Here is a 26,813-nt window from a genome sequence, read left to right as displayed (position 1 = left end):
ACAAAAATGGCAATCAACGCATACAATTCTTTTCTTCTTAATATGGGATTAAGAAAGTATATTTTACTATTCCTTTTATACATATTTGTAGTGATATCTATAGAGTAACTTCCATAGAATTTTTTTACTCTCACCTTATTTTTTGTTAAAAAGGTATGTAAACCACAGCTTTATATATATTCAATACCTTTTCTTAAAAACAAGAATTTAAAAAAATATTTTTTTTTCTTTCCCTTCTCTTTACGTACTTAGTTTTTCTGACACCTCATATTCTACTCCAATCTTTGTTGAAGTATAAATTGATTTTATAATTTTAAAACTCTCTCTCTATGCCCATGATGTCTACATTATAACTTTTTAACCTTTTAAGGGCCTTCGCCAGATGCAGTATGTTTCTCGTTTTATATATGGAATCAAAAGGATTCTTTTTGAAGTAAACAAATTCAAAAATTACCACCATAGTACAGCCCTGTTTAAGGGGTGTTTACAAACAGTAGCTGGACGAGTTCCAATGTTTTTAGTAAAACTAAAATTCGTAAAGATTTTTTTAAAACTCTCAAACAAACTGACTTCCTAGTAGCACACAGTGCTTAAATTGTAGAATGGAGCGTTAAAAGGCGCGCAAGACCTACTAACTCAATTTAACAGATAACGTGCTAGACCGTAGTGCTTAATAAATTTAATATAAAAAAGATAAGATTACTAAAAAGCCTCTTTCTTCCTTTTGGGAGCAAACATAAATTAACTTCTAACAAAAAACTTTTCTTTTAATTTGTTATACAGTTTGTAATAATATAAGAAATAAGCCTGCGTTAAGCGCATGTTACCAAATTCAACTGAGCACCTATTATTAATCGATTTTATATGTTCGTAGGCAGTACGTTTAAATTTATAAATCCATTAATTTTTACGCTATCTTAAATTAAGGTTTTGTAGTACCACATTATAACAATTTAGTTAGCCCGAGGGTTTTTACACCATATTTCACCGCAGTTGCCAATTGTAAGAATCGTGGTATTAGTAGAGTGAATATAAATAGTAATAATTATGATAATGTAAAATAATATTTCTGTTAATATAAACACATTAAATGTTTTGAGCTGTAAAGTAGCCTTCTCCTTGCTTAGAGGTGATACAATATAAGGGCATCCACTTTTGGCGTGCTGGGAATTAAACAGAATATATGCAGTTAGTCTAATCTTCTTAAAAAGGCTTTATTTTATTATACCATAACAAAATTTTATATTCATCTGGTGCAAATTCAATGATTTATTAAAATTGTTCTAAAGCCTTATTAAAGGTCGCAAGGGTAATTTAGTAAATAAAATAAGTTAAGCTAGTATATTGACTTGTCTAACAAAAATTTTGTACCCAGGTCCATTTCAATTAGTAAACGCCAACAGTCTCATCGTTTTCCTTGTTGCTGTAAAAAATTTTGTAATTTTTTTACTATCTTCAAATATAAACTTTTTTAATATTTTGAAGACGTAGAGGGCTACCTTATTTCTTAAACAGTTACTCTGACTTATTAGCACTTGCTAATAATTGATGATCATATATAAAGTGTAAGAGGGGAGTAACAACTTTTTTTAATGTATTTTTCTGTTTCTCATCTACCTAATATCTAGAAGGAATTTGTAAAGTTATTTTCATACTTTAAATACTAACTATGTCATGTAATTCTACTAATTTACTAGTTTAGTCGGTTAAGTAACATTGCAGAATTAACAACCGCATTATAGGCTCTGAATTTAAAGATAACGGTAAAACTGTTGCGTAATTTCAAACGATGGAGTGTTTTCCTATTGTGATTACCAGTCATGTGAGCTATACATGTTATTTGTACATGTACCGCGGTGGCTATATATTTCAGAAGTTGCTGTCTTCTTTCCTATAAGTTCGATTTTATCAGCTTATATTCCGTTTACTTAGTAACATTTAATTTTGTTATGCTTACTTACCACTAAAAATGTAAGTTTAGGAGACCCTGTTATCGTTAGTTTTATTTTTTCTAAAGGAACTTTTTAGTTACAAAATTATATAAATTACGGAATTGTACGTTTTTGGTTGCTTAATAGTATAGAATAAAAGTTTTTATATAAGTGTTATAAATTTAGAACCTTGTATCTGTATACTATTTTATTCTTTATTACTATTGATTAACTAATTTATGAATCATATAAATTTTTCAAGTTCATTCTGATGCGAGTATTTCAAAGCATTCTTCGAACGAACAAAGTATTTATAAAATTCTGTTGAACTTTACTTTTTTATTTATAAGATTTTATATTTATTAACGATGTAACTGACTAAGATCTCAGTTTTGTTCCGAGCTCGCTACTATAACTTTGTTGGATTGTCTTATAGAACATATGCCACATTCATTCGCAATAAGGTTACAATTATACAACTTTTTTTTACTTCCAAATATTATGCTAATAATCTTTGCAGCCTCACGTAAATATTGGGACCATTGGACACGTTGATCACGGTAAGACCTCCTTGACGGCTGCCATTACGAAGATTTTATCCAAGTCTAACCTTGCCTCTTATAAGAGTTACGGTGATATTGATAAAGCTCCAGAAGAAAGAGTAAGTCCTACATAAAATCTCGTTTAGGTCACCTTTGGGAATTTACTCAACTTCTCATATTAGGCCCGCGGTATTACTATATCTGCAGCTCATATTGAATACGAAACTGAAAAACGACATTACTCACACGTCGATTGTCCCGGTAATTATACAATATTTTTAAGGCAACTTTTACTAGTAGCCAACTTTAATTAAAAAAATGTAATATATCAATAAAAAGTCATCTTGGAATTTTAAATTTTATTATTATGAAGTTTAACTTTATAAAGAAAATATTTTTTTTGTAAGGCCATGCGGATTACATTAAAAATATGATAACTGGCGCTGCGCAAATGGATGGTGCCATTTTAGTTGTTGCTGGTTATTTTAATAGAAATATAATCTTCTAATAAAGTTTTCTTATTACATTTACAAATTAGAGCTTTTTTTAATTGACTGTTATTAAAAGGCACGGATGGCCAGATGCCCCAAACTAAAGAGCATCTTCTCCTGGCTTCACAAGTTGGTATCAGGGATATTGTTGTGTTTATTAACAAAGTGGATATCGTTGAAGATAAAGAGATACTAGAGTTAATAGGTATATTTACATTGTATTTTATATATTCTTTTATTTATATATATTTTTTATAATAGAAATTGAACTTCGAGAGCTGTTAAGCTATTACGAGTTTGATGGTGAAAAAACGCCATTTGTTTTTGGCTCTGCCCTCTGCGCTTTGGAGGATAGAAATCCAGAATTAGGCGAGAATGTATGAAATTGTGTTTTGTGGTTTATTTTTTTATTATCATATATCTTCTGCTTCTGTTTAGGCTATAAAAAAGTTATTGGATGTGGTAGACAACCACATTGTCACTCCCATTCGTGATTTCGAAAAGCCTTTTTATATGTCTATTGAAAGCGTATCTAACTTTTTACATATGTTATTAGAAACTTTTAATATTGAATTATTAATAGTTCTAAAGTAGTAGTACTAGTAGCCTGACCTTGCTTAAAACTATTCCCTTTGTTTTATTGGATTTTGGTTATGTTCCGAATAATTTTGTTCCTTTTGCTATGATAACTTCTTATGATTATACTTATTTACTCTATGTTATAGTTATTGTTAGTTATTGTTTTTTTCTTTATTAAAACTTATAAAGATTGAAGCTATACCTCACTTCTTTCTTTTTTTCAAAAATTCTAGTTACTTTCGAGCACATGGCTTTGTAACTAGCGTAATTTTTTTTATTAATCTGATATTTTTTAGGTTGTAAGCATTGCTGGCAGAGGAACTGTGGCTACCGGAAAGATTGAGCGTGGTACTTTAAAGATGGTGATAACATAATAATAGCTGAGTTTTTGAGAAAAGTTTTGGATTATTGTACGCAAGGGCGAAGAAGTGCAGATACTCGGCTTTGGTCATGATTTCAAGTCGAACGCCGTGGGTTTAGAAATGTTTCACCAAACTTTGAATGAAGCACAAGCGGGTGATAATGTGGGCTGCCTTCTTCGAGGAATTAAAAATGAAGATATCAGAAGGGGGATGGTTTTTATATAGCATGAGCGTATCTTAAAAGAACTAAATTTGGTTCACTATTCATAGATTGTTTGTGCACCGGGCACCATGAAGCAAATCAAAGAATTCGAGGCTGAGACGTATATTATGACTAAAGAGGAAGGCGGACGTCACACTCCCTTTGTCAGCAGATATAGGTTAATTGTCGTGCTATTGTCTTTTGTTATTACTATTGTGTTTATGGACCTCCACTCTTTTTTTTTGAAGCCCCCAACTCTTTGTTAGGACTGCCAACACTCCATGCATTATTAATTTACTGCAGGGTACATTATCTATTCTTTTTAGTGTTTAGTAAAAAATTTAAACTAGGGTTCTTATTTATTAATCAGGAAAGGAAATGGTTATGCCCGGTGACAATTCAACGTTAAAAATTTCTCTTCACCTGCCTTTACCCATGGAGGCGGGAAGCCGTTTCACATTGCGTGAGGGAAATTTGACCGTCGGCACCGGCGTTGTTTCTAAAATTCTTTCTTAATACTTAATATACGGTTGCAGTGGCATTTAGTAGTTAATAAATAATATATTTATATATTTTGGTAGTTATAATTTTATTTCTATAACATACAGCCCAGACAGTGTGGCTTTATGATTTTTTTAACTGTTTTGCTTGTTGAAATCACACCGTTAAATAATTCTCAGTGACGCTTAACTTTAGGTTTTTTGGGATTTTAGGTTCTGCATATTTCATAGTTTTTCTTTTCCCCAACCATAATTCATCCTCCGTCTTTTCGCTTCCGCTGTCTGACTCTACCATTTTTGGCTCAAGTGCTTGTTGAGAATTGCAAAAGTTTAACTGGATTTATATAAAAACGCTGTTAAATTAAATTATAACTTCAATTATATCATGAAGTGCAAGCCTTATTTGAAGTTTTGTTGCATGATGAGCCGCCCGTGCTTCCCTGTTTTATAAAACTCATTTGACTTGAGGGGCAACTTGGTGGGGATTTATTTCTATGGTTAGAAAAAATATTCAGGCTACCTTTTGACCGTCTCTTAAGTGTTTAAAAGTTTAATGCAAAAATTATCGTAATTAAATATTTACGAAAAATGACTTCATATTTCCACGTATCTACCTTAATAACCTTTCTCCCGTTTGAAAATCTGACTGGGATGAATTGGTGATCCCTTGGGCCTTGGAAAATTTCTTTTCAATAAGATTTGGGAGTGCGTTAGTAATCTTCCAATGTCAATAGTAAATAATGTTTTATTTTTTTTAGTAAGAAGTCCGCTTGAGGTTAATTTGCTTGCAAGCCCAGCAGCCACGGACAATCGAACACCCCCTAAAGCTTCCTTGAGTTCGTTTGTTGTTATAAAAGAATTTTTCCAAGTTTTCAATATTAAAAGGCTTCTTTTAAATATGGCCTCCGCTCTATGAGAGACGGGCGACGTCTCATCGCTTTTGTTTGTTTTACTTATTGAACAAGTTCTTTAACGCTAGTAAACTGAAAAATACCTAGAACCAGTGCACCGGAGGCAGGAATATTCTGTCAAAAGATATATTTATTTACATTCTCACTAATAATTATGACTTTGTACCATTGGGAATGCTATTTTCCGTAAATCCCAAGCAAACAGGATGTTGAAGAACTTTGCAAACTTTACATTCTAGCATTATCCCGTCGCACTTTATTAAAGTTTATGTTATCTTGAGTTGTATGCTAATTTCAATCTCAGCGGGGAATGATATTATGTCTATGTGTCTAATAATGCTAAAGGTGTTTTAAATTTGAGCCGAAAAGTTGAGTGTGAGTGTTCTTAGTTTTTACTTAGCAATTAAGGCTTTTTACTTTGGCTGCTTCGTTACATTTTAATATATAATCTTCAAAAGGTAGCTTTTTGACAAGCTCATTGTAGTTTGCCACTTGTATGAGGTCGGGGCGACTTAATCTTACCTTTTATTTCTATAAGAAGAATGGAACTATTCGTGACTTAACAATTAAAGTGAAATTGTTCCCATATGGTATAGTTTACTAAGTTATAATATCCTTATTTTACTTTTAAAGTTTTACTTGTTCACTTATTAATTTATAAACCCTAAAACTTTTATAGAAATATAATTTTTTTAAACGTTATTAATAACGCAACTTTTTAAGAGCAAGTATAATAACTATTGCTATTATATAGTTATCAAAGTTGACTGCGCTGTGTGAGAATATTTACATGACGCGCTGAGCTTCATAGTTTAATTAAAAATTAAATTTCTTTTTTTTAAGGACTTTAAGCAACATAAAGAAATACCGATGTTGTCTTGCATATACAATCCGCAAGTCTTGCGGATTTGTTAAATCTTAAGGGTTCCGGGGAAGAAACATTCTCTGCACTTTTTTTTGGTTTATTCATTACGTTATCGACAAAAGATAGCTCTTCTGTTTCTCGGGTAATGGAAGATATTTCTTTGCTAGATTATCAGTAAAAAGCACTGAAAGTTTTATGAGAAAAAAAAACCAGAGGTGTTTCCAAAAGCCTTTTTGTTCAATCTTTCTAAAGATTCCCTATCCTTTGGGCTATCCGTTTGATAGTCTTATTTATAATAATTAAAAGGGAAAAAGAATAGGAAAGTACAACTTTTATTTGATAGACCTGTTTCATAACGAAGTTTCACCCTTGAAAGAAGATGTAATATTTATTAAAATATTATAAAAATGGGCAAAGAGAGATACCCAAAGTTTGGGGTATAAGTTTCACCAATCTTCAAGGTTGTCGCGTGCTTTTCAAATGCGCTCGTTGTTAACTGGCAATCCTTAAAGTATTTTGGCTGGTAGTCACTAAAATGACAAATTTAATTTTTTTTGTTAAATGATTATTATAAAAAATACACCTCGGTGTGTACTCGTCGTAATAAAATAAGTACATAGACAAGTATCGGTTGACTTTATTAAATATATATAAAAAATTAGTATTATAAAATTTGAGGCAACGTAGAGCTATATTATGAACTGCGATAAGCTATATAAGCTCTACTGAATTACTCGGTAAGGGAGGAAGAGTTTGGCTTAACATTAACAGCGACCTCAGCATTTGTATGGTCGAGGATTTTATCTTTATAGCCGTGAAGGAAAAACAAAGTTACTCTTGAATTAGAAGTAATAGTCGTACTTAACGTTGATATCATTGATTTATTTGGTTAGATAATTTTCTACTGTACTTAAAGGGTGATAAAAAAATTAAAAGTTTTTAAGACACATATATGTTTTCAAATTGTAGCCGTCTATGAAAGTTTGACCTTTATTAAAAGAGCTATTAATTATAAAGTTACTAGTGGTTACTAATTAATACGTTGTACTTAAAAGTTATTTATATTCAGTATAAGTACTTTTTTTTTACGTTATAGGAAAGCTTTTGAAAATTTTTATTTTTTTAATAAATAGTTTTATAACTTAACAATGTGGGAAACTAGAAGAGAGCAAGCTATAGTACTTTCAAGTAACTAATAAACTATAATTATCAAATTAATTTTTTAATTTTTTTTTGTTATTAAATATAAATTCATAGGGAGTTAATAAACATTTTACAAAAGCTTTTATTACAAAATAAAGAAAAATAATTATTATAATTAAATTATAAAAAATATCTTTCTTTTAAAGGTAAAAACACAGTAATTATATTTAAATTCTGTAGATGCCTTTTAGTAAAAAATGAAACATTAAAAGTAACCAATGCATAAACAAACTTACTTCCTCCTTACTGAAATTTTTACTGAAAAAAGGGTTTTCATTATCGTTTTGGCACACGGAAAAATTAGTCATATTGTCATGATCTTCTCGGTTATATTCAAACTTGAAGGTGTAGGACTCCACCATATGCTCTGGAAGTTCTGGATTTTCGACAATCTATTTAAAATTAAGATTATTTTAGGTTATAGGGTTTATATTAATATCATTCGGTTTATTTACTTTCAAAATTTTTTGAAAACGTAAAATTAAATTATTTTTTATTACAAGTGGTATAACAAAACTTCAAGTAGAGTTGAAATCAAAGTAAAAAGTTATATGTAATTGAAAAGATTAATTTTTAAAAATATATATTTTGTAAACTTATCCTTTTCTTGTTATAAGGTTTAAATAAAGCCAACGTGAACAAAAAAGTCAATACGCCGATTTTTAGAATCCTAAGCTATTTATATTTAAGATTTTATGATCTAAAAGAATTAAATATAATGAAAGCGTACATATTGTTTTTCTAAGGCTTCGAAGCAACTGATATATATTAATTTTTTGATTTCAAATATAAATTAATTAGTCTGATAAGGATTTTTTAGAAAAATAGTAAATACCCTTCCTCAATCCTGAAAAAAAATAATTCAATCAATAAATATATATAAAATTGTTAGAAATATAACCAATTCATTAAAGTGTTCGCCTCTTCACTAACTCCCTTCTTTAGCATTTTTAGGTTTAGTCCTGAAGTTCAAAAACGTTTACTTATTTGCTCCGGTTCTTAGTAAAAAGTAAATGTACAGGCAAAGAAATAACCTTCTAAATCCCTATCTTGAAAGGTATTCTCTCTAAAAAATCTCTATAAAATTTTTTTTTTAATAGTTTTTTTCATAACAATAGAGTGCAGGAACTATAATTATAGTTTAATGAATTCGTTTAAAAGATTCATATAAACCTTAAGTAAGCTATGGAGGAAACCTGCGTTTGATAAATATTTAGCATTATCAAACTTTATATATTATTTACACTTGAAAAATTAAAGTTACGGTCGTCCGAACCAGATTTTTAACCAAGTTTAGAGATTGCACTTTGTTTGGGGCAAGGCCTACCTAAAATTGTTGAATCAGTAATAAGAAAGTTATTAAGTGCAATATTATTTAATATTTGCTTTTGCAAAGACCTGGCTTTGTTGTTTTACATCTTGCCTTACAGCGCAGACGGACACCATCACTTTTAAAAAAAAAATTCTTATTAAAAAAAAATAGTAGTAAAGACTTTTAAATAATAATTTTTTTTAAGCGCGCAATTACAAAAAAAGTTGAGGTCACTAAATTAATGAACAAAAAAATTTATGTATTGTATAATTTAAAAATAGTTATAGATAAGCTATAAGCTTATAATTAAAAAAATTTTCGATACATTGTCAACTATACATATTTTTTTTAAGCACAGGCTATCGGGTATAAAGAGATACGTGAACTTTAAAAAAATTTCTTCTGAAGAAATAATAGATTGCCAACAGTTATGACGAACAGCGCAGCCTGATAACTTAAACACTAAAGTTAAGGATGTTATAGATCAATAGCCACCTTTTATTTTAGAAAATACTACTATTAAAAGTGTTTAAAGTTTACTTATTTACTTGCGACAAAAATCCTTGGTATATTTTTAAAAAAACAAATCTTGTGTAATAGTAAAAAGTTTAAAACTGTAGTATTATTGTTCTAAAGGTGTAGAGCGTATACAAACTCTATAGGATCGATATAACATATTCAAACCTATGATCGCAGAGATAAATTATACAGCTAGTATTTCGACTCTCGTGAGACACTTCAAAAAGTGCAGAGCAGAAGAAAAAGCATTTCGTTTTATACCATTACCCCAAGTCGATTAAACTTTGTTAAAAGTTTATACATAGTCTACTTATCAAGATAACAGCTTCTTAGGTTTGGAATTTTATAGGAGCAGTAACTCGTTATTATGCTAACTATTCAGCTTTTAGCCCCACTGGTGCGAAGGATCAATAATAATATTAACATAGGCAGGCAAGCCGTTTAATAAAATTTATTTTTTAAAAGTTACTAGTTAAAGAAATGTAAATTAGTTAAATAATTAAAACGAGGTTGGGAGAAAAAGCAAGTGGACGAAAGATTAGGTTGGATGGGAGAAAAGACTACTTAAGTAAGAGGGCAAAGTGGCATACAAATAACGTATGGTTAATGTTAAACATATATTATAAGGTAAGAGCTGGAGCGTGTATTTTGCGAGTAATATAAATGTTAGTTTTTAAAATTAATATTTACGATTAGTATAGATCACTTCCTACGCAAATTTTAACCCCTTTTAAATTATAATAGGTATAAGCGCTTAGAAGAAAGGCTTCGTGAAATCCCACAGTTAACAGTTTTCTATTAGAATTTAGAAAAATTTACGGGACTAAATAAATTATAAGTAAAATTTATTGGACATAAATACTGTAACGGACACAAAGAAATTGCTGTTGGTAGCTACGCAAGGAAAGATGAGTTATGCTTAAAACATAAGATCGAGTAATAGTTGGTTAATATTTCCTAATAAAAGCAATAAAATGTACGTGTTTGGAACATGAGGAAACATCTAAACTTTATATCTACACAGAAGTTTATAGAAAATCCGGTAATAATCTCACATAAAGTACACTAGGAGCTAGAAATATAAATTAAAGCAAATATGGTATACTCTCCAGCTCTTATTTTTTCAAAAGCGATATGTATATCTCACCTTCACTCGTTCTTCACTGCTAAAAGGTGGGTACAAACTAATTAATAAAAAATCTATTCTTTTCTGCCTCACATTGTACGAGCTACGCGTACAAAGTGCTAATATATGAGAAGAGGAGGGGAAAAAAAGGAAAAAGCTAACTAATACTGTAGAGAAACCATATATAAACCCCAATAAAGTACAAATTTTAATTAAAAAAGGAGAATTTACGCTGGATTTAAAAAAATCATCCTTAATTTTATAAAAATGCGCAAAATAGTGCTTGGCATTAATATATAGGTTATAAGAAGTGGCTGAAGGGTAGCGTTATATTCTAATCAGCAAACTTTCAGAGTATATTTGGATTTTATTAGCAACCCTGCGTCGTCTACAAAAAGTTAAACTTTTTTTTCAATAAAAAAGTAAATAATACGTAACAATAAACTAAAAGTAAAGTTAAGTTTATATTTCAAGTCTATAACATAATAAAAGTTTTTTTTTTAAACTTCGTAGTCAGGAAGATTTCCCTCGCAACAATCTATTGAGAAAGGAAAAGAATTTACTTGGGAGAGTAAAAAATATAAATATTAGTATTACACAAATATTGAAATATAGTCATTCATAAATATAGTTATATAGTACGTACTGGGCCACGTGACGAACGATTTCTAAGCTTTGTGACTTGTTCAAACGAGGATCGCAGGCGGTCGTATAATTATTTAATAGTTCACTATCGACTATATTATCAGGTCCTCCTGTGCATTCTGTAACATTGTCTATACAAAAAATAATATTAAATAGTTATAAGGCTTATAATAATAACAATGCTAATAATAATAATAGTAATAATAGTAATAATAATAGTAATAATAATAATAATAATAATAATAATAATAATAATAATAATAATAATAATAATAATAATAATAATAATAATAATAATAATAATAATAATAATAATAATAATAATAATAATAATAATAATAATAATAATAATAATCATAAGTGCCTCCAGTAAGCTCCAAGTGCACGCCGTTTAGTTCTTGTCCTTCATTTCTGTGTATTTTAAAAGCAGATTGCAGTTCCTTATAAGTTTGGAGTTTTTTTTACTTCACTGAAAATATATTGAGAAGTTACCGATAAAATATTGTCATAATTTCTTTTTTTGATAAAATTCTTACTTATTTCAGTATTTCCGTGCCTGAAATAGAATAAAAATATTAATAATAATTATATTATTTACAATAACTACATCGGGTCGGAAAGCCATACGACCTTGTGGCGGGCTTTTTGCACTGCCCGAATGTGGGCGGGCAACCAATCATATATCTGTATAAAATAATAAATATTTGGATTTCTATGAAGGCAGCGAAATACAACTTTTTAGTAAAAAATATTAATTACTTTTTAAATTACAAAAAGTATTAAGCAAAATACAAAAGAAAAACTTCCAAAAATTTAAAGAAACTATTTTTAATAATGAATTCTATTACAATATAAAAAAGTGCCAAATGTAAAGCGTCAGAAGTTTATAATTTCTTATATATAAGAAACTTTATCGAAACAAACAAAAAATTATAATATCTGTGAAAGAATATAATTGAACTTTTTAATAAAAATTCATGAAAATATCTAAAAGTAAAAAACACCTTCTGTGCGCCGAATCGAGTAATGAGCGTAATTTTTCCGGGAATCTTCTCTGGATCTAAAACTTTTAGAAGGTCTACTAAATCTTGCCCAGATAGGCCAGGCCCCACTTTTATGCCGATCGGATTGGCTATTCCACGGAAGTACTCCACATGAGCTCCTAGTGAAGTAGATTTAAAAGAAAAAAAGTAAGTAAAAAAAATGTAATGCACCCTCTTTGCATGTGGTACGATAGCCGATCCACAAGAAATGAGCGCCTAGCAGAACATGAATTACTCGTGATATCAAGTTTTTTTTATTAAAAAATACTTGTATTATAAAAAATCCAGAAGTATTAAAAAATAATATTGATACTAATATTAATAGAAAAAGCTAATATTGCTTTATATAAGTAAAGTAAAAGTACAAAATGTTTAAATTTAAAAGTATATATAATTCTTTAAGCATTATAAAAATTTATATAACAAATAAATTTAAACAAAAAAGAAAAGAAATCCTCAAAACTTTAATAATCTTACCCAAATTATAAAAAAGACCGCTTTTCTCTACCTTCCTAGTGAGTGCTTCTTCATAGCTTAAATGTAAACCTGAAATAAAAACTTTAAAATTTTTTTTTTAATGGTTTTAAAGTATTTTAAAACTCTATTTTTGTATTAAGCTTTTATAAAATTTTTAAAGAGATAATATTATAATAATAATAATACAGTCAATTCTCTAACTTTTTTATTATTAAACTTTATAACTTTTCTTGAAATTTTCAAAACGTTTAAGTAAATATTATAATAATATTTCTAGAACTTTTAATTTTTTAATTGCTTTTATTATAAATTATTAATAATTCTTTCATAAAGTCTGCAAATTTTTGCTAATTTTTTTAATTAGAAAATATCTACACAATAAGCTTTTGCTTATATAATTAGTATTAAATCATTTTATAGCGAATATTCTTTATAATATTTAAAGGTTACTTAATACTTTAATACAACACAAAATTAATAATAATAAACAAATATTTAATAGAATAATATAATTTATTAAACTTTTAAAATAATTATAACGTGCATAATATATCTAAATAAAGTTGTTGGTAAGGAAACTTTTCTTCTTTGCAAGCATTTTAAACGTTCTACTAATACAAATTAGTAATTTTAGTTTTAAAATATAATATTTATATATACATATATATTTTTTTTAAAATATTATAACAAAAATTATTTTTATATTTAAAAAGTTTATAAGTTGTAACGCTGCTTATTGAAATTATTATAAAATAAATTTTATAGAGTAAATAAAATAAAAAAAATTATTATTATTTAAATATTTCTTACTAAAAATTTATTAATTATTTACGAGTTACTTTACGCATATTTAAAGGTGATATACAATGATAAATTTCTTTACCAAAATAATAAAAATAATGTAAATGGAAACTTTTTGAGTTTTCCAATATTAATAAGTAAATTGTTTATATTATTATTTAATATCTTTAGAATCGTTATCATAAAAAAATTTATATAAATTTTTATTCCAGTTAACTCAGAAACTACGCATTAAAGCTAACATGATTATGATAACTTAATAAATGTATTTAACACTTTTATTTGGTAGAATTTTTATTATAGTATTTATATTTTCTTTAAAAATTTAATATATTTTTTAGAAATTAATCTTATTTACTTTGTAATTATTTACTTTGTAATATTTAATGTTTATTTATATTATTTTATTATATTATAATTATTATTATAAAATTAAAAACTAAATTTATAAAAATGTAAATAGATCAAATGTGTAGATGATAGAATAATGGATTACTATAATAACAATAGTATTCTTATTAAGTATTATAAAAATTAAAATTATTTCACAATATAAAAAAGTTTTTTTATAAGAAAACATAAATTATTTTAAATAATAATTAGAATAAAAAACTTTTCACTAAACTTAAATATAAAATAAAATAATAAAAAACTAATTATATCCTTAATTCTAAAAAATTAAACAGGAAATACTTAAATTAAAATTAATAATTATCAATTTATAGTTCGCACAAATTACTTATGGATTACTAATTTAGTAGCAAACATAATCTGATTAATATTTTATAAAATAATTATAAATTTCAATTTTTTTTTACATCTTCAAGGAGTTAATTTTACTAGTCTTAAGCCTCAAAACTAATATATATTGTAACTATAAATTATATAAAGGAGTATAAGGAATACTATAGAATTTAAAACATTATAATATGGAGCTAACAAAGACTGAAAACACAGTATTCAAAACTCCTGGAAGAACTAGACCCAAAGCGAAAACTTGAAAAAAAAAAAAAAGAATTGTGCGCAAGATCCCATATGAATAGAACATTTAGCCCTCGAGTTTCACTGAGCTATTATTATTATAAACTATAAATGAAAACTTTTATAAATGAAAAATATATCTTTTTTTCATTTTATTATTTATTAAAAAAATTTGCTTTTATTTCAATTTTTACTTTATTTGATGGAGCTTATAGATAGCTGTATACTATTTAATGTAAATTTTTAATTACTAAATTTAAAATTAAAAAAAAAATCCAGTTTTAGAAAAAAAATTGAAACACATTTTTTAAAGTTAAAATAAAATATTACAAATATGAATATATAATTTATAAGTGAAACAAAACTTAACTGGTGTATAATGCAGGAAAAATAAAAAAGTTTTCTAAAATGAAAATGTTTTTTTTTCATATTCAATTTTTTTTGTTATTTATATTAAATTTATTTAGGCAAAGTTGAATGATAAAAATATACATAGGAAAAACTCTGAATTTTATTTTAATAATAAAAACATTAAGGTTTTTTTAGTATAATTACTAATAAATAATATACATTAAATTCATAAAAAAATAAATATATAATATATAATGTTTGGTATAAAATTATTAGTCAAAAAAAATAATTACTTATTTACTTTTTTATTAATTAAAATTTACTGAATTGATAAATAAAAAGGTATATTAAGAATTTTTTTTAAATAAAAAATGAAATAAAAAGTAATTTATTAGATATTTAAAAGGCTTATATACTTTGAAAAATAAAAAAAATAAAACTTTTCTAATAGTTACCTTCGTGAGAGGTGAAAAACTCCACAGGAACAAATTCCTTATAATAAAGAGAAAAAAATAAATAAAAATCCAAAAGTTTAAAAAAAAAGTTGAAAATATGAAATAAAAATAATATATAAAAATAAAGAAGTAAATTTAATACAACAATAAGTTTTCAAAATTTACATTAAATCATAATAAAAATTGTTAATACAAAAATTTTCAATGTAAAATGAAAAATATAAAAGAAAAGTTTTTTATTATTTATAATAAAAAGTTAATATTATATCAAATAAATTCACAGATAATAACATTGTAAAAGCAGTAATAATTTATTTACAAAACTTCAAATGAGTAGAAAAACATAAAAAGTTGTTTTAATTTAGTGTTGCAAATTTTTCATAAAAAAGTAGTTTTTTACAAAAACTTTAGTGAATTCTTTACTTTTCTAATACCTCATAATGAGTGGACATGACTAATTCTGGTGTATAGAAAATATAATAGTCTTAGTAAAAATTAAAGGCAAAAAGCTAAACAGTTACTTGAATAGTTCGCAGACAAAAAGGATCTTATATAGTTTAGAGCTGCAGCAGAATTCCAGTAGCCTCTAAAAAAATTACAAAAGTTTAGAAAAAGAATTATTAGAAAAAGAAAGTTTAATTTTTAACCAAATTATTAATTTTTTATTAATTTTTCTCGGATTATCTTTATGATGATTTTTAAGAACATTCTTATTCAAAGTATATTTATGACTACTATAAATATATTCTACATAAAAAAAAACTTAATCTATTATTCCCCACAAAATTTTCTTTAAAAAAAACCGGAATTATGTAAAAAGAGTCATGACTTGAAAATAATTCCCTCAGTTTAATTTTTTTTTAATGAAATATAGACATATTAAAAGAAATGTATACTTTCTAAATGTAAGAAAACTCGCAATAATGGTAACTTTATAATTATTTAATCAAAAAAATTACAATTTCAACTTATTCCCCATCTAAAAAATATTTGGTATTTAAAATCCACAATATTTTTTTAAATTTTTTTTTAATCTAAATTTTTTCATATATATTTATTTTATAATAAATTTCCTAGTTGCCTTGAACTCAACTAAATTTAAAATTTTATTCTTGAAAAAAAAGTTTATTCATACGTTTATAATGATTCACGTGACTTAATAAGAACACGAATAATATAAATAAAATTAATAATAACATTAGTATAAATTTAATTTAACAAAGCTATGAATAAAAAAAGGCGGTTTTATAACACATAAAAGCCCCCGTGGACGCGAATTTATACAAATTTTCAAAATCTTATAGATTAAAGAAATTTTTTAATGTTTTTTTAAAAATAGAAAAGCACAGTTATATAAAAAAAACACTGAAAAATTAAGAAAGCACACTATAATTATTGAGCGTTACGTAAAGTTTTTAGCTAATATTTAGTCTATAAAATATAATTTCCAACTGAGCTTCTTAAAACTTTTTAGTTCTACTTTCTTTAAATAAACTATTTATCAGATTGTAATTCCTTAACAAATTTCTTTTTAACACTCTTAAAGTTTAGAAAAAAATTATAATCATTTTAAAGTTTTATTTTAGTTCAATTAATTTTGCAAAGTGAAGGAAATGGTTGTCAGCTAAAAAAATCTTATAGCACAACTCTATAACGAAAACTATTACAAAAATTTTAAGTTGGTAAAGTGCATAAATAAAAAAATTTTGAATATCAAGCAGATCTTTATAAATTATGAAGTTTTTAGAAACCTATTTATTATTGATATATTTTTTAAAATGCTTTATGTACGACTAGTAGAAAACGAAATTTTTTATACACGACTTTGATCAATATAGATGGTAAAGTTTTTAATTTCTGTTTAGTTTTAAGAGTTCCTTCATTGGTATAGCCCATAAAATAGAGATTCATAAAAAATGGATTTATAACTAAATCATTTAAAATATTATAAATTTATAAATGTTATAATATAACTCAAAACTTAGCTATAATAATAATAAAAGTCAATGAAATATTAAAAATATTAAGCAAAAATTTTTATAGTTTATAATAGATTAAACATCAATATACAATATTAGCCGATTTGGATCGGGTGCCCGAGCGTTTGGATCTTGTCCGTTTATTAACTCACCCCTTTCAATTATTAGTTCGAAGAGGAAAAAATATAATAGTAAAGGTGATTAATAACTTGTATGTTTCAATAAGTTTTCCATTAACTTTTTCATAAGTTGAACTTCTCGGTTTTGCAAACTTTTCAATATATTTGTTGAGCTAAATTATATAGCGAAATATAATAAGAGAACCTGGCCAGCTATTCTGCCTATACAGATTACAGGTAGTTTAGAGTTGAACGTTATTTTACAACACATTTCATATAGCAACTTAAGCTTTATAAAAATTAAAAAAAAACAACTTTCAAAACTGTTAAAGAGAAGAAAAAAAAACTTTTTTTTCTATTTCACTTTGACTGCAGTGTGAAAAAAGCTCAGCGCACTCCCCAGCTTGTAAAATAAAACTAACAAGTAAAAAAAAAAATCAAGTTCTTTTTCTCTTCTAGAATGGTAGGATTTACTTTTTTCCTTCGGTGGCTTTTGCTAAAAAGTGTTTTAGACGATCAACTTCCTCCTCATAGACGAGTGAAGGTAAGCGGGATATAGAGTTTAATATTGAGTTTACTTCATTAGTATCACTTTAAAAATGATTAGCAGTTTATATAACTTTAAAAAAAATTAAAAATAAATAGTATATATATAAAAAATAGAATATAACGCATATAAGGGTTGATGCGTTAATTTCTTATTTCTCCAAGTTTCTCTATTCCAACTGTTACAGAGATTTATATCAACCCCATTTGTTTTACATACACTTGAACAATAAAAACTTTTTAAACTTTCATATAATAATTTTGTTTTTATGAAGCTGTTGTAAATTCTACAAAAAACCATGAAGAGAAGTAAAAAACTGTAATTTCTCAAAAGTTGAAAGGAAATTAACTTGTTAACATGTAAGCTTACGTGCCGTAAGCGCATATCTACTTGAGATACAGCATTAACAAATAGCTACGGCCAACCGGGCGGACATGGTAACACAGTGTTTGCTCACTAGTGGAATAACTTTGTAAAAGTAATGTGGATAGTCTATGTTAACGGGAAGTTTAAGAAGGTTTTCATATTAACTTAAATATTACGTCATTATTACTTAAGTAATATAAATTCCTCATTCAGTTATGTAGCGAGTAAAAGTGGCAAAGTGCTTGGCTTCCGAACTCCAGCAGTACGCCTACGCCATGAAATTTTTTTTTTCCAACGCTGTTGCGCTGTACTCTGCGAGGGTTCGGGTTATTTAATGTTTACGATCTACCCCAAGCGGCGCAGCGCGAACTCTATTTTGGTTTGCGGCGCCTGCGTCTTTATAGAGCAAATAAGTTATGAACTGAGTACCATTAAATCAATAGTCTCAGTACTTAACTGCTCGACTTGGTATTCATTGGTTTTTGAAAGTGGCCTGTGCACCTCTACTTTTTACTACGAATTTGCCTTAAAAAAAAACTTTGGTTACTTACATATATATTAGAAATACATTTATACATACATACATAGTAGTTTACATTTATATTTCCAGAATTTATATTTATATTTATTTTCTCTACTTTAGCTAGATCTAATGTCAACTGTTCAAAGTTACTTTCCTACGGATTCCAATCCACAAGAGATTTAAACCACTTATACTTATTAACGAAATTTTAAACAAAGAACTCAACTCTATGAAGCTAAATTATCTGAGTATGAAAAAGAAATTTCGGTGAACTGCTTCTACAGCACTCCAAAAGCCTTTAGAAAAGTTAAGTGCCAAAGAACTTGGATCTATTACCTACGCTTCTCTCCAACTTCTTAACGAGTCACAGAATCATAAGAAATATATTGAATAGGATATTAATGTGCCCGACACTATTACAGATGATTGTGTACCTACCAAGCCTTTGCCTAATACTAGTGTAAATAATAATAACAACAACATAGCATAATTAATAGATTAAAGAAAATAGTATAAACATATTTAACGACAGTAATAGTGGTGATATTGGAAGTAGTAGTTACAAAAACCGTAATACTAATATTAACAATAGTCTTCACTACATAATAATACTATAAATACTAGTAATGATAAGGGAAGTGCTAAAATACCTCCTAACACTATAAGTAATATAAGTGTATGGCAATTTTTATCAAATCTAATTAAAGAAAACGATGTTCCCTATTTTCTTGCAAAAGGTGTAGCTCAAGGAATTAGAGTTTGGCCGTCCTCGGAAAAGGAAATTCGATTGTTGGTAAGGTTACTTAAACTTTAAGGGCTAGAACACATCACCTATCGCCTACCCTCCGAAATGAACCTAAAGTTATAATTCGTGTGTCTTGATTGAATTGGACCTTGAAGTTATCAGAAAAGTACTTAAACTTCGAGGATGCTACCCGAGCGAAGTAACTAGATTGTGAAAATATGATAAAAAGCGGCCCCGTTGCCTTCTTTATTTGTTAATCCCTAACCCAGATTCGAAAAGGATTTACGCTACAAGAAATATAGAATATACCACCGTTACTGTAGGACCTTTAGGAAGACGGGAAGAATTGGTCAGTGCTTTCGGTGCCAATTATACAGTCGCACTGATCAATTTGCGCTTCAATGTATAGATGTTTAAAATGTGGCGAGTTTCATGACACCAAGCTTTGCAAAAGGAAAGAGACCCGGCCCCTACATGCGTGGTGAGCAACACATCGCCAATTACCGTGTCTATATATTATTTATCCTAAGAATGCGCCTCTTAGGAAGAGGATATTTAAATACAGTTCTACTAAAGTTGTGGACGAGCTAATTTCACCAAGGCGCTCAACCGCGCAGTACTCTCAGACAAATTTAATATTATTCCTACTTCTAAGAATAATCTGCAAAACTTATGTTAGTCAGGTTATGTCTTCACTGATCAGAAGTTACCAGCGCTCAAATCGCTAAAGCCAGTATTGATCTTTTAATAACCATAATTGCCAGCAATGAATGGCAAATTATTAAAAACCTTAGGTTATATAATCCTGGAATGCCAATGGAGTTCGCCAAAAGAAAGATGAATTATGCGAGTTAATAACGCGTCTAAGTATTAATATACTTTAATCTCGGAAACTCATATTAAGGAGAGAAACGGATTTTTTATACCCAATTATATTGTATACAGGAATGACTGTAAAAATGGTAGTTGAGGGGGCATAGCATTATTTAATAGCAGACGCATCCTCCACTCATTAATTGAATTTGAAACCAAGACCCTTGAAGCTATTGGTATATGGCTACACCTGCAGAACCATGGCTGTATTAAAATTGTTTCAGCTTGTAAATCTCCAGCTATGGCTCTACATCAGATAGATCTAGACAATGCAATTGGGCCAGAACCGACACTGTTGAGAGGTGATCTTAAATGTTAGCATTTACATTGTAATAATAAACTAGTCAATTTAAATGACTTGATCCTCGATGACTGGGTCGCACAAAAATGGAACCATCGTCTTTGGGGCCAGGAGAACCTACACACTTATCGACTTTAAACACAAGAGCATGTGCTTGACATAATGATATTTAAAAATATATCTTTTCATGCTTCACTCTCCGTTCTGCACGAACTTTATTCCGACCACAACCCTATTTTGCTCGAAATGGAGAAGGTTCCCACACATTCAAATTGTTTGCCTAAAAAATTTACCAATGCAACCTCTACGAAATGCTTAGATGATAATCTACCGACTTTTGAATATCCTATTTTAGAAAACTTAAAATTCGACGATTTTGCAACTTGAGGAAGCAATAGTTACCTCACTGTTAGATTCTAAAACCGAGACATGCTTTCCAGCTTCTAATATAACTTTTCCAGATAACATAAAATAACTTCCAAAAAGAAACTAATTGTTGAGGAAAAAATGCATGCTTAACTTATACCACCTCCCCCCCGGTAGAGTAGTACTTAACGGGTGCAGCAATCCTTAAAGAAGCCCTCAAACGTTTTTATAATCACCTATGGAACGTTAAAATAAGATTGTTTAATACATCTGATATTTCCCTCTGGATAATAACGAGACACTTAAAGTCGTCTTCAAATTTATGAAAGACAATATACCGCCTTTAAAAACGAATGGAAAGTCCCTTTTTGCTCTAAAGGAATAAACCGTTTATCTGGCTTATTTGCTTTCCTTAATAAGCTCGACTAAATGGTTCACGATTTTGTCGATAGCACCCTCTTGGAAAATGAAAGCTTCACTGCTATATTGCCCACATCAGAAAAGAAATATCGGAAATCATTGCGTCACTTATTTTTAAAGAGGCCAAAGGGTCCAATCTCTTCACCAACTCTAAATTACCTTACAGCTATGTCTCTTAGATACATCACAAACCTCATTAACTCTCCTTTTACAATTCTTCGTTCCCGGACCACTGGAAACTTGCAGAGGTTATTTTCATCTAAAGTAGCAGAAAATGCCAGTTAGTTGATGAATATCGCACTATCAGTCTTTTGTTGTGCATGAGGAAAGTGGCATAATTGATTATTCTCAAGAGGTTCCAAAGAATTGTTTTTGAAAAGGAATAATTAATGATAACCAATTCGGCTTCAGACAGAAACACTCTAAAGTCAACAGCTTTTGAGGTTTCCTGAGCACGTAACTAAGGCCTTTAATGATAAAAAGTCTACAGTAGCCGTATTTCTTGTGTTGAAAAGGTGTTTGATAAGGTATGCATCACAGCCTGCTGTACAAAATGGTTCAATTAGATTCAATTGGAGGTTTATAGCCAAAATAGGCGAGGTAAAGTCAGTTCCATAAAGACAAACTGCCGGGGTCCACGAGGATCTTTATTGTTACCCTTACTGTTTATAATATATGTATCTCATATACCCAAATTGATCACAGTTTTTATGGCCCAACGTATTAATGACCTCGCCATTATTGCAGTTCTGAGTCAGAATCTTTAGCTACCCGGCGAATTCAAAGTATCTAATCATTCTTGAAGCTTGGTTACAAAAATGGGAAACGAATAAAAACCTATTAAAGAGCAGTGCCTTACTTATCTCTAGGAGGCGAAGAATATCCAACATTCGGGGCCTCACTTCATTTGACCATATTATCCTGTGGAAGATTCATACCGTGTACCCGGGTGTTATAGTAGATAACAAGTTTAACTGGGGGGGGAAAGCTCATGTGGGCTGGAAAGAAAGCGAATGGTGCTAAGACAAGTTTGTATTACCTCTCTGCCGCTCAAGCAGACTCTCACACGTGACAAACTTCTTCTCCACACGGTGTGGTTACGACTGGGCTACTTTGGCGGAGATCCCAGTTGGTATACTAAATACAAGCGGCCAAAGCACAGACTAGTCCAAAGCTCGTAAAATATCTAGAAGCTAAGTCAGTATAAATTGAACGGTCTGATGGGTGACCTGTCTTACTGTTCATAAGGACGCTCCTCTATTTTCTTTTGTTTTTTTCTCTCTTTGTGGTTTAAACCCCTCCCCCCCTCCAACCCTTTAATAAAAAGAGAAGATAGATTAAGCAGTTAAAGGTTTTCTGACCTTTCATGTAGATTGTCATTTTTATAATAAAAAACAGGTAGCGGCAGCACTAATAGAGTATTCTTTACTATTATGAAACTGAGTCTCAACTTTAGGTTAATTATAAGATTACTTTATTTCGGGAAGGTAATCTAAATTCATTTAGTCAAAATAAACCATAACTGCCGAAATTTATACTTCGGTTGCACACTTAGCATCGCACTTTTTATAAGGTATGCCCGGTATATGTATTTTTTATAACTTATATACCACAGTATGGTGGTGTTAGAAATTATGTTTTTAGGTCCTTTTAATGGCAATAACTAAAAAATTATTTTAAATTTGGGGAATATATGAGAAAATAAAAAGTAGAGTCGAATTAATATGCTTTAATAAACGCAATGACTTCTGGAGTGAGGTTCAAGCCTTTGGCCGCACACGCTTTTCTAAACAGTAATTAAAGTATAATACACATCCCCCGTAATAGCACTAATACGTAGGAACACTGGCATTCTAGCGCCATAAAGTGCAGTTCTCTTTACTTCTAGCACACATTATCACTGTACTTTGAATAAAGAGAGAGATTTGGATAAATTGTCATTTATCTTGCCAATATTGCAGCCTTCTTGGCGTCGTAAAACTACTACAATAAACGTGCAGATAATGGGACTACTAGAATTAACAGTCATTAATTCAAAAGCTTCTGTCGTGCTCCGGATTAATATATCTAAGAAGTGCAGAGATTTCAAGTTTGTAGAGTTCCAAAAGAATAATAAGCAGCGTTTTTCAAGTTAGGTCTATTATATTTTGACTTTTATTCCGTAAGGATAGTATAATTAAAGGAGTTTCTTGGGTTTAACTTACATTGCTTTATAAAATGTATTAACTATTCAGTGGAAGAGGAAAGGGTATTTTTGAAGTCCGGCGCCATATTTTTTAAACCTTCTAATGAACTAGCTTCAATTTGAAATAGTCTGATTAGGAGGGGAACTCGAGAACTATGGTCTAATACAATGTTTGAAAAATTGGCGGAGTCTAAGCGTTATGTGTGTGCCCTTATGACCATGGTGTTCACACGCTTCGAAGATAATTTAGCGTTCAATAGACTACAGCGGCGCAACTCACTACACCCGAGTGTGGGAGATAAAGTTAAGTAATATATCAGAAGTTGACGATAACTGTCGAGTCTCTATCTAGAAGTTTATTAGGAAATACAAAAACTAATCGTGTTTACAATACGATACCTACTATGTGAGACGGCAATTTTGTGGCGGAAAAGAAATCTGAAAAGCGACACTATTTGCTGATTACCTCGCTACTCAGTGTATGCCACCTGCTTATTTAGTTGTTGATGAAGTGCTTTGTGAATCAAACTTCCTCGCTTATGCCGAGGGGTGAACCAAACACCATGAATCGTAGAGATTACAAACGCTTTACCGAGAGGAACGACAACTGGCTTCGATTGATCACCAATGTGATGTTAAAGCAATTACTAATGGTGGCGGCAGAACGTCTAAGCTGCCTCATCAACTCTACAAAAGCTCTCGCCACCTCCATTGCGCTGGAAGACGGCAATTGCTGTAGTACTCAACGCACCCGACTAGCATCTACGCCAAGCAAATGCAGGCCTATCAGCCTCTTTTCAGCCGTTTGCGAAGGTAGCTGAGGGTCATACTGCGCTGCATGAAAGCTTTTGTTGACGCAAGCCACGCCCCGCCAGAGGCCCAATACAAATTTCGACGAGAATACCTTACGTCTTAACGACTCCTTCGCCTAACATAGACGACCCCTGCCTTTAATTCAGAAAAGGCCACAGGCACCGTCTTCCTTGATCTCGAATAAGCGTTTGACCGAGTTGACACAAGGCCTTGCTTCACCAATTGCGCGACATAGTCTTGATAAACGTGTGGACGACGAGCACTCCCCCCTATGACCACTAACGATCGGAGGTTCAAAAAGACCTCTTTGGTCACCTCTACTCTGTGCACTTTATGTACGCGACGTGCCCCAGCCCGAGGACCCCAACATGCGAATTGCCTTATTTGCGTATGATACGATGATACGCGATTTACACATCGTCAAAGTTACCTGCCCTCTTGCGTCAGCACCGGCAGTATTACCTTGTGATGCTTGCCAACTGGTGTCGATGTTGGAAAATTACTATTAATGTGGAGTTGAACAAAGCCCTTTTTATCCAAAAGATGCGCACTACACTAATAGCTCTGTTGACCTTGAAAATTAGGTAATACCTTAGTGTACTCAGGCGAAGTATCTTGGGGTCATTATTGACAGTAAGCCCTCTTGGCGTCCGCACGTCAACTATGTCGCGGCGATCTCTTTACCCTTTTACCTTGCGCCCGAAGCAAACTCTCGCGGCACAACAAACGACTCTTGTATTTGTGGTGCTTCTGATCGATCATGACATACGCGTCTACTGCCTGGACCTACAACACCAGCAGTAATCTCTTCGTTTTAAGTGAGGCAAAACAAGCTGCTACGCCTTATGACGGGCGCGCCGTGGTTTTTTCGGAACGATGCCCTACATGAAGGTCTCCGTATTTAAACTCTGGGTCTCGTTGTTCACGCAGTACTATCGCCACCTACGATCGGCTCAATTAGCACACCAAATGATTATTGCCAGGTGGGGTCAACTACGAAACCTGAGAAGGCGCAACGAGCTCTAAATATATAATATAGGTTAGGGGTAAGATTATTTATAATATTTATATAAGATTACTATAACACAAGCGTAAAGCTAATGTTTACGCTCTCACCCTGTTGAAAGCTTGTAAATTCGATGTGTTCTTTTACTACCCGATGGAGTAAAAGATTTTGTGACCTTGTAATGCAAACACTGCTCATGATGCAAAAATATTTCCAGCTGTTTTAGATCTGCTATAAGCTCTTGCTTGAGCTACGGAATGATATATTCCAATCTTTATGTTCAACTTCTACTTAAGGATTTATCCACAGATGTTAAATTATTATACCTAAATGCTAGATTAGAAAAAGTTGCCTGCAGATTTTAGCATATTTAACTTAAAAGTGTGAATAATAAAATAAATAAGGACAGTTGTATTTCACTAAGCGTGTTGCTCTCCTCTATATATATTCTATTTAAAAATGCAGAATTTTTTTGTAGTTAAGAGTACCGTATACAATATTAGGCAAAATATGCTCCTGATTAATTATGTTTCTTTTCCCTTATATAGTGGTTTATACCTACAACCAAAAATACTACATTTAAATGGGCAAGTCACAAATGTGAACATATTGTATATCCACTGGCCGGCACTACCGAAGAGCAATGGCACGTAAACATTAAGAAAAAGGTGGTGCTAAGGAGCAAAAACAAAATTTCTCTTTAGAAGAAAAATGACTCTCTATAAGCCGTAGCAAAATTGAAGCGTAAGAAAAATGAAGTGCTGTGTAAGTACCAAACCTCCCCAATTCATAAACTAAGAGATAAGGTAGGCAATTATATTATAAACTCTACCTTCGTCTTAGAAGTCCGCTATAGGGACGAAGAACATAATAGCGCGAAGACTTAAGATAGTGGAATTTGTAATATTAATTTTCCCAAGTGGATATAATAACAAAAAGAAATAACGTTAATAAAGTATTTATGGCTTTACTTTTGATAGTATCCCTTAAAGAATGGTCTTACTTAAAAGACTCACAATAAAAGCGTAACTTTCTTAATTAAAAAAATTCACAATTTACCGTAGATAAATAGGAAAAATAACCCTACACCAAACATAAGATAATAACTTATCTACTGATAGCAAGGGTACCAAAGGGTCTAACAGCAACTGTTCTGTAATTAGAGGTATGCCATCCTAAACTTTTTGACTAATACGAACATAAACATACGGTTTATAAAATGAGTTGGCCTATAGAATTTTTTCTATAATTTGAAACTTTTTATTAGGTATTAT

General features: G+C 29.9%; 3 protein-coding genes and 3 long non-coding RNA genes across 6 annotated transcripts; 2 read left to right on the top strand and 4 right to left on the bottom strand.

The window, feature by feature from the left end:
- The first annotated feature begins 1,921 nt into the window (after positions 1–1,921).
- Positions 1,922–4,637, top strand: LOC135146290 (elongation factor Tu-like). Its single transcript, XM_064078445.1, has 14 exons — positions 1,922–1,971; positions 2,194–2,238; positions 2,315–2,395; positions 2,452–2,592; positions 2,656–2,734; positions 2,881–2,952; positions 3,041–3,169; positions 3,226–3,341; positions 3,403–3,492; positions 3,840–3,905; positions 3,963–4,118; positions 4,176–4,285; positions 4,356–4,411; positions 4,478–4,637. Exons 2-14 carry the CDS (start codon positions 2,203–2,205, stop codon positions 4,621–4,623), a joined length of 1,278 nt encoding a protein of 425 aa, XP_063934515.1. The 5' UTR covers positions 1,922–1,971; positions 2,194–2,202; the 3' UTR covers positions 4,624–4,637.
- A 107-nt stretch (positions 4,638–4,744) lies between these two features.
- Positions 4,745–6,057, top strand: LOC135146325 (uncharacterized). Its single transcript, XR_010283788.1, has 4 exons — positions 4,745–5,312; positions 5,366–5,766; positions 5,823–5,893; positions 5,977–6,057. It is a non-coding gene; the product is annotated as an uncharacterized LOC135146325 (long non-coding RNA).
- Positions 6,058–6,365: 308 nt separating this feature from the next.
- LOC135146300 (HORMA domain-containing protein 1-like) lies at positions 6,366–8,074 on the bottom strand. The gene is made up of 7 exons (XM_064078459.1): positions 7,823–8,074; positions 7,118–7,187; positions 6,967–7,018; positions 6,809–6,913; positions 6,729–6,751; positions 6,594–6,668; positions 6,366–6,541 (listed from the first exon to the last, which is right to left on the bottom strand). The coding sequence occupies exons 1-7, from the start codon at positions 7,946–7,948 to the stop codon at positions 6,366–6,368; spliced, it is 627 nt and encodes a 208-aa protein (XP_063934529.1). The 5' UTR covers positions 7,949–8,074.
- A 293-nt stretch (positions 8,075–8,367) lies between these two features.
- Positions 8,368–8,660, bottom strand: LOC135146326 (uncharacterized). The gene is made up of 3 exons (XR_010283789.1): positions 8,621–8,660; positions 8,488–8,548; positions 8,368–8,433 (listed from the first exon to the last, which is right to left on the bottom strand). It is a non-coding gene; the product is annotated as an uncharacterized LOC135146326 (long non-coding RNA).
- A 68-nt stretch (positions 8,661–8,728) lies between these two features.
- Positions 8,729–9,051, bottom strand: LOC135146327 (uncharacterized). The gene is made up of 3 exons (XR_010283790.1): positions 8,985–9,051; positions 8,851–8,913; positions 8,729–8,782 (listed from the first exon to the last, which is right to left on the bottom strand). It is a non-coding gene; the product is annotated as an uncharacterized LOC135146327 (long non-coding RNA).
- Positions 9,052–11,014: 1,963 nt separating this feature from the next.
- LOC135146333 (uncharacterized) lies at positions 11,015–18,166 on the bottom strand. The gene is made up of 16 exons (XM_064078498.1): positions 18,066–18,166; positions 17,869–17,985; positions 17,742–17,811; positions 17,485–17,567; positions 17,367–17,429; positions 15,818–15,882; positions 15,731–15,756; positions 15,297–15,333; positions 12,709–12,777; positions 12,403–12,447; positions 12,193–12,350; positions 11,796–11,872; positions 11,681–11,744; positions 11,553–11,628; positions 11,190–11,319; positions 11,015–11,081 (listed from the first exon to the last, which is right to left on the bottom strand). Exons 7-16 carry the CDS (start codon positions 15,746–15,748, stop codon positions 11,057–11,059), a joined length of 699 nt encoding a protein of 232 aa, XP_063934568.1. The 5' UTR covers positions 15,749–15,756; positions 15,818–15,882; positions 17,367–17,429; positions 17,485–17,567; positions 17,742–17,811; positions 17,869–17,985; positions 18,066–18,166; the 3' UTR covers positions 11,015–11,056.
- Positions 18,167–26,813: the final 8,647 nt, after the last annotated feature.

Source organism: Zophobas morio, unplaced genomic scaffold (assembly GCF_036711695.1).
Source record: "Zophobas morio isolate AGI-343-1 ecotype UQ-CSIRO unplaced genomic scaffold, CSIRO_AGI_Zmor_V1 ptg000222l, whole genome shotgun sequence".
Lineage (NCBI taxonomy): Eukaryota > Metazoa > Arthropoda > Insecta > Coleoptera > Tenebrionidae > Zophobas > Zophobas morio.
This window is presented reverse-complemented; position numbering and strand designations above follow the sequence as displayed.